Source organism: Tupaia chinensis, unplaced genomic scaffold (assembly GCF_000334495.1).
Source record: "Tupaia chinensis unplaced genomic scaffold, TupChi_1.0 Scaffold000683_1, whole genome shotgun sequence".
Lineage (NCBI taxonomy): Eukaryota > Metazoa > Chordata > Mammalia > Scandentia > Tupaiidae > Tupaia > Tupaia belangeri.
The window spans coordinates 861,998-869,956 of NW_006160206.1; the positions used below are offsets into that span (position 1 = coordinate 861,998).

The window sequence follows — 7,959 nt, forward strand, 5'->3', positions numbered from 1 at the left end:
AAATGGAAGATTATTTGCTGACAATAACATGTTTGTTGATGTGCTTGATTGAGACAATACAGTGTACTCTGGATGGAAAATCTCATTTTGTAGGCTGTAATGATGTACAGTGAATGAATGCAAATAAATAAACTGAAAAATAAATAAATAAAGAAATACATTTTTTAAAAAGTTTGTTTCAGGTAGATTGGGGTCTGATATGTGTCTTACCACAGTGATCACTCTGATTCCTCAAAATTAACTTTAAGAGAAAAAAATGTTACGGCATCCTGAGTAAGAGTATCGTCCAGGATCAGGAACCTTAGAGTAGAGAAGAATTAAGTTCCCACAAACACATAGGCACCTGGAATCCTTTCCTTTTTCTTGGAGAGGTTTTTGCTACAGGGCTCGTGCGCTTGCCAGAAAGACAGAGACAGACAGAGAGAGAGAAAGCAAGAAATCACCCCCCAGGGGGGGTTGGCCACACCGCAATCCCTTTTTCTCCATTCTCCTCTCAGGATCTTGGGCACGCATGCACACATGCCCAACGTGATTTTAAACCACCAGGTCTGGGACTTGAACCATGGTCAGTTACATGGAAGTCCAGCAACATAACCATACACTAACTGCTGGTCCCAAGGAATCCTTCTTTCCTTACCTGCATGTTCCTCTAGCTAGCTAGCTAGCTTGCTTGCTTGCTTGCTTGCTTGCTTGCTTGCTTGCTTTCTTTCTTTCTTTCTTTCTTTCTTTATGGAGAGGTTTTTGCTATAGAGCATATGCTCCCGGTGTGTTTTTAAGCCACCGGGTCCCAGACACAAACTGCAGTTGACTACATAGGATTCCAGCGACATAGCCATTACGCTAACTGCTGGACCCATGTTCCTCTAGCTTCTAGAAGAGCTTAATTTGAAGCTTCTGGGAGATCAGTGTTTGCACAAATGCCTCACACCTCACTCCTGAATGAAAGGAGAAAAGGGAACTTCATTTTGAGAAAAACAAAATGTATTCAAAAATGGTGCCAAGACCAGCAGATGGTGTAAGGGCTATATTGCTGGGTTTCCATGTACTCGACCACGGTTCAAGTCCCGGACCCAATGGCTTAAACTCACGCCAGGCGTGTGTGCATGTGTATGCCCAAGATCCCAAGAGGAGAATGGAGGAGAAGGGTTTGTGGCATGGCCATCCCCCGTGGGGGGTGATTTCTCAGTTTCTGTCTCTCTGTCTCTGTCTCTCTGGCAAGCACATGCACCCTATAGCAAAAAAGAAAAAAAAAAAAAAAACTCTCCAAAACTGGTGCCAATTGTTGAAAAATGTAATATTCTGCTTATGGGCAAAATGTAACTTAACATTTAACACTCTGTGCCTAGTACCCCCTAAGCATTTTTTTTAAAATATTTTTTGTTATAGGGTGTGTGCACTCGCCAGAGATAGGCAGAGAGAGAGAGAGAGAAGCAAGGAAGTGCCTGCCCCATGCAGGGGGATGGCCATGCGGCAATCTCTTTGGGATTTGGGGCACATGTGCTCAGCATGTTTCTCAAGCTGCTGGATCTGGGACTCAAACCGGGCAATCAGCCATGTGGGATTCATCTGCCTTAACCTCCAAGCCATCTGCTGCCCTCCCCTAAGCATTCTACATGCATTATCTCACTCTTCACAGCTAGTGGTGTGAGCCAGGTTCTATCATTACTCTCATTTTACACGTGTGAAAAGGCCTAGCCTCTGTGGCACAACCAGAAGCAAACCAGGCTGTGGAGCTGAAAGCCACAGGCTGATCGCAGTTCACGTCCCCAACCCAGTAGACAGGAAAAGACACCCACCTCATGGGGGTATGCCCGGGGTCCTAGTAGGTTAGAGAACTGGAGGAAGGGAACTGTAGTGTGACCAAGCATGTGGAGGGTGTTCCTCTCTCTCATGTGCAAACACATGCCCTATCATGAATTAGAAGAAAAAAGAAAAAAGAAAAATTAAGTAACTGGTCTGACTCAAAGGATTCTATAATGTCTAAAAAATAAACAACCACATTTTTCCTTTAAGAATTATTTATTTATTCATTCATGTATTTATTTTATTTATTTTTTGGAGAGATTTTTGCTATAGGGTGTGTGCACTTCCCAGAAAGACAGAGAGAGACAGAAAGCAAGCAATCACCCCCCAGGGGAGATGGCCATGCTGCAATCCCTTCTCCTCCATTCTCCTCTCGGGATCTTGGGCATGCATGCACATGTGCCCAGTGTGAGTTTAAGCCACTGGGTCTGAGACTCGAACCACGGTCAACTACATGGGAATGCAACAACACAGACATTACGCCATCTGCTGGTCCCTCACTCATTTATTTTAATTTGACCAGAGAGAGACATAGAAAGAGAGAGGGAAAGTAAGAAAGCAAGCCACCAGGCCCGGGATTTGAACTGTGGTCTTCCATAAGGGAATGTCCAGTGCCTTAACCACCATGCCACCTGCTGGCTCCTCATAATCAACCACTTTTTTTTTTTTTGGAGAGGTTTTTGCTATAGGACATGTGTGCTTGCCAGAAAGACAGAGACAGAGAGACAGAAAGGGAGAAATCATCCCCCAGGGGGAATGGCCACACTGCAATCCCTTCCCCTCCATTCTCCTCTTGGGATTTTGGGCACACACGCACAGGTGCCTAGTGTGAGTTTAAGCCACTGGGTCTGGGACTCGAACCACAGTCGTGACTACATGGGAGTCCAGCAACATAGCCATTACGCCAACTGCTGATTCCCATAATCAACCACTTTAAAGTCCACAATTCAGTGATATTTAGTAAGTTCACCAGGTTGTATAATTATTACCTCCATTTAGTTACAAAACATTTTCAAAATCCAAAGAAAAATCCCATACTCATAAAATTGCCCTCTTCCTCCCTCTTTCCAGCTCTCAGCAATCACCAATTTATTGATACTTTCTGTCCATATGTATATACCTATTCTAGATACCATGTGTAAAAGGAGACATACAGTATGTCACCTTTTGTGTTGGATTTCTTTCACTGAGCATGGTGTTTTCAAGATTTATCCAGGTGGGTGGCATGTATAAGTGCTTTATGCCTTTTTCACAGCTGAACGGTAGTTAACTATAGACTGTCGTCTGATTTTTTAAAATAATTTCATTTTTTGGGACCAGCAGTTAGCGTAATGGCTGTGTTGTTGGACTCCCATGTGGTCAACTGCGGTTTGAGTCCCGGACCCAGTGGCTTAAACTCACGCCGGGCGCGTGTGCATGTGTGCCCAAGATCCCGAGAGGAGAATGGAGGAGAAGGGATTGCGGCGTGGCCATCCCCCCTGGGGGGTGATTTCTCGCTTTCTGTCTCTCTGTCTCTCTCTCTGTCTGTCTGGCGAACGCACGCGTCCTATAGCAAAAACCTCTCCAAAAAAAGAAAAATAATAATAATTTCATTTTTTATTATCACAGTCTTGTTTATATTACATTGAATCACATATAACTACAGTGGACTGTGGTCTGATTTTTGAGCTCCAACATTACGAACAACTTTCCTTTAAAATCTGCTCAACACATCCATAATGAGCACCAACTAAACACAAGACAGGAGCTGAGGGGACCTGGTCAAGAAACAAGTGTCCCCTTACAGCTTAGGCAGTTCTTTCCAAAGCCCTGGTACCCAGAGTGGCACCCAGAAGCATCTGAGATGATTATACCCTGTTGGGGAAGTGGGGAGCAAACATAAAGTAACATCAACTCTCAATGTGAGAAAGATACTTAACTCTCTTGAAATCCTTCTGATTACACCAGTGAAAAAGTCTATAAGGTTGGATGTCTTGGCCACCTCTCATTCTCCCTTTTTAACAAAAAGGCTTGGACTTCAGGAGACAATGTATCTAGCTGGAACTAAATAACAGTTTTGATTCCATGTATTTATTTTAAATTACCTTCTAGTCACAGTGAGTCACAAGGTTTTTCTATTTGACATTTCTTTCAATATTACTCAGGTGCTATGCAGACTTGTGAAACCAAGTCTGAAATGAAATGACTGGTGTTTGGAAAATACTGGCTTAGAGATTGCAGTTTACCACATTTAATGTAAGGCCACCATGTGATTTTTATCTGTGTTTGCTGTGTTTGTTTTAAAGTATCATGCTCACCGCTAAGCACTTGATTCTACTAATCAATAAAAACAAATGTTAATTCGTCCCAGATCTCCCAAGTTTGGGAAGAATGGAAGCAGAGACCCAACCCCAAAGGTTTACAGGCCAACAAAACTTCGATGTGTCTGATCCACTTACCTTATTAATGGACTTAAAGTGTGTAAACTATGAATTCCATTTCACGCAGAAGCCTAAAGTCTCTACCTGAAGACAAGCAGGACAGGGATCCTCGCACAGAAAGGGTAGAACCAGTAATCCACACAAGCGTAACCAAAAAAAATCAGTGGGAAACTTGGAAATAAATATTTAGCTCCCCGCCTGGATTAGTTTTTAAGTTTGGGGCGACAAGCAGGCACAGTGTCACTTTCCCAAGCTTTCAGCCACTCGGAAACCCCGAAGAGAGCATGCTTCCCTTTCAGGGTCCCCAGAACGAGGGAAAGTCTGGCTCTTCCTGGCCCCGCCCCCACACCAGGCCCCTCCCGCAAGACCACGCCCCCACACCCGGTAAGCCCCTCCCTAGGGCACGCCCCTCCCGTAGGGCACGCCTTCCCTGCGTTTCCACCGCCCCGCAGCTCCCGCGCTCTGAAGATGGCTGCAGCTGTGGGAAGGTTGTTCCGGACCTCGGTGAGTGGCTGCCCCTCCGGCATAGGCGCCCAGGCGCTGCAGTGGCTCCTGGAACTTGCGTCCCGGACAGGATCTCGCTCTCCTGGCCTGGAGATCACTCGCCCTTCTCGGAGAGTATCAGCGGGTTCCCGACCCGTGGGCCTTCTGCAGGGAAGGCTCCCTGCGCCTGCGCAGGGCCACCCTTTCTGCACCGCCGCCTCGCGGTCCCCTTTCCGAGTCCTTCCCCGCTAGCTGTGGCCCGTCCTCTGTCCCATCTCCACGTGGTCTTGATCCTGGAGACAGACACCCTGGATCTGCTCTGTCACCGACTCTGTGACCTTGGAGGAGAGACCTCAGTTTACTTTCCTTCCTTTAAGGGTTCCTTGTCTCCAGAATGATGCTGAGTCGCTGCCCCTCCGGCATAGGCGCCCAGGCGCTGCAGTGGCTCCTGGAACTTGCGTCCCGGACAGGATCTCGCTCTCCTGGCCTGGAGATCACTCGCCCTTCTCGGAGAGTATCAGCGGGTTCCCGACCCGTGGGCCTTCTGCAGGGAAGGCTCCCTGCGCCTGCGCAGGGCCACCCTTTCTGCACCGCCGCCTCGCGGTCCCCTTTCCGAGTCCTTCCCCGCTAGCTGTGGCCCGTCCTCTGTCCCATCTCCACGTGGTCTTGATCCTGGAGACAGACACCCTGGATCTGCTCTGTCACCGACTCTGTGACCTTGGAGGAGAGACCTCAGTTTACTTTCCTTCCTTTAAGGGTTCCTTGTCTCCAGAATGATGCCTATCTCAAGGCGTTGCTGTGAGCACCCACTTATGCTGGAGGAAAACACGCCAAGTGCTAAAATAACAAAAGGCTTTTTCTTTTCCCACCCCTCACCCCCGATCTGTGTCTACAGGCATTTCCTGCTTTTTCCCAGCAAAACCTAGTGTCTTCTTGCTTGCTGCGCCTTTCGCCTTTTCTCTTAGTGGGTTCGAAGAAGGCCCTTTCTCCTTCCTGAGTCATGCTGGACATTAGAGTTGAGCAAACGTTTTCGTGGAGCCTTGTCCATACTTTTCCAGAAGCTGAACTTTGCTCTGTTTGCTTATCTGTGGGACTGCAAGGGCCTTGTCTTTTGTAAGAAAAACCTTGACATGGGAGACATGCAGAGCAGATAGTGCCGAGAAAAGGCTTAAACACACAAGCCCGGCCAAGTGTCCCTACCTTTTGAAACCTTTCTGTTGCTTTTAAGAAGTAGAGTATTTGATTCTGGAGTCTTAGTGTTCCCCACCACCTTGCAGCCTCCGAGGAGGAGGAAACAGAAGGGAAAGTTATCATGGAGACTCAGTCCATGCTGTTAGAATCTTGGGTTTGTTGTTTGATTCACAGGGGCAAGGACAGCCGAGGCCACCATTGGCGTGGTACCTTTGCAGCAGCATCAGCCTTCAGTCACCAGTCTGGGAAAAATTTCCTAATATAATGTGTTTTTCTATGCAGGCCCGCCATGTGAGCACCATTCCTTGGGGCATTTCTGCCTCTGCAGCCCTTAGACCTGCTGTTTCTGGAAGAATGTGCCTGACAAACTTATTGTGGTCTGGCTCTGGACAAGCAAAGTCTGCCTTTAGCACCAGTAAGTATTGCTATGCTTTGGACCTAGCCAGAGGAAATACTAGTCATCATTTCTGAACAGGGCTCTGATCCCTGATTAGAGTCACCTGGGTCTTTTACAAACAGTACTGGGGGACCAGCAGTTAGCATAATGGCTATGTCGCTGGACTCACATGTAGTCGACTACGGTTCGAGTCCCGAACACCGTGTCTTAAACGCACACCGGGCACGTGTGCGTGCGTGCATGCCCAAAATCCTGAGGAGAATGGAGGAGAAGGGATTGCGGCATGGCTTTCCCTCCGGGGGGTGATTTTTTGCTTTCTGTCTCTCTGTCTTTCTGGCAAGCCCACATACCCTGTAGCAAAAATCTCTCAAAATAAAAAACAAACAACAAAAAAACAGTATTGGGACTAGCAGGTAGTGTGGTGGTTAAGGCACTGGACTCCCATGGCCAGCCGTGGTTTGGGTCCTGAACTTGGTGGCTTGCTTTCTGTTTTTCCCTTTCTCTCTCCCTGTCTCTCTCTCTTTGGTCAAATCTAAAAAATAAATTTAAAAAATTAAATAAATAATTCTTAAATTAAAAAATTATATATAGCACTACCCCAGTCCCACTCCAGACTTGTCACCTGGTGACACCAGGACATCAGTATATGTTGTTTTAAATAATTATTTATTTAATTTTATTTATTGTTTTATATATGTGTGATTTTTAAAATATAATTTTTAAAATTTGCTATAGGGCATGTGCATTCACCAGAGAGAGAAAGTGAGAAAGCAAGCCACCTGGTCTGAGACTCGAACCACAGGTGGCCATGTGGAGTCCAGCACCTTAAGCACCACACCACCTGCTGGCTCTAGCATCAGTATTTTTTGAAAGTGCACTGGATAATTCTGTTGTGCATCCAGGGCTGAGAGTCACTGAGGCAAGCTGCCTTTGTCTGTGTCACATTTCCTGTTGATTCCAGAGGGGAAGTGGGAAACTCAGATGCTTCTGGGCCTGCTGCATCTGAAGCATGGGCAGCCAGTAGGGAATTGAGACTGTGGCTGCCCTAAGAGTCTAACCTGTCTTCTGTCTCTAATTGACCAGCTAGGGACCAGACTGGTCTAATAGAATCTCCATGATCTGAGCGAAGCTTAGCTATTTGTTGAGATTCACTCTCCGTTCTCTGGGATGTGACTGCCAAGATTAACCTCAGATAAGGAGTGGTACATATGCTCCTTGACTTAGGATGGGGTTATGTTTTGATAAATCTATGGTAAGTTGAAAATGCATTTAATATCCTGATAAGCCCATCATAAAGTTGAACCATTGTTAAGTTTGGGATCATCTGTATTTGAAAATGCCTCTTTTAGTTTTGTCTTACCTTTAAAAACACCATCTCCTTTGTCCCTCCTGCACCGGTCCTCTGCAGTTTTGACACCACTGTATCCATTCCTTTCTTCCTTTCTGTTATACGTCAGTCCTCAGTACCTCTCACTGAGATAACTGAAATCACCTTCTCACATCGGTCTTCCCTCCTGCTCCTCTTACTCTGCCAGACTAATCTTCCTAAAAACAGCTGTCTCCTCTTGTATCTCCTCCACGAAAACCTCCAGTGGCTCCGTTATCTCTCCTATGAAGAACAGGGTCAGCAGGCTGACACCCACAGCCAGGGCCCTCCGGCATTTC

The 7,959-nt window shown here is 46.5% G+C and overlaps 1 protein-coding gene across 1 annotated transcript in view; it reads left to right on the forward strand.

Annotated features, from left to right (window-relative positions):
* Positions 1-4,629: 4,629 nt before the first annotated feature.
* PRDX3 (peroxiredoxin 3) overlaps positions 4,630-7,959 on the forward strand; it is a 12,276-nt gene continuing 8,946 nt past the window's right edge. Inside the window, exons 1-2 of the mRNA XM_006160401.3 lie at positions 4,630-4,727; positions 6,180-6,312. Of these exons, the coding sequence (XP_006160463.1) occupies positions 4,692-4,727; positions 6,180-6,312 (169 nt within the window). The 5' untranslated portion in view covers positions 4,630-4,691. The remainder of the gene's footprint in view (positions 4,728-6,179; positions 6,313-7,959) is intronic.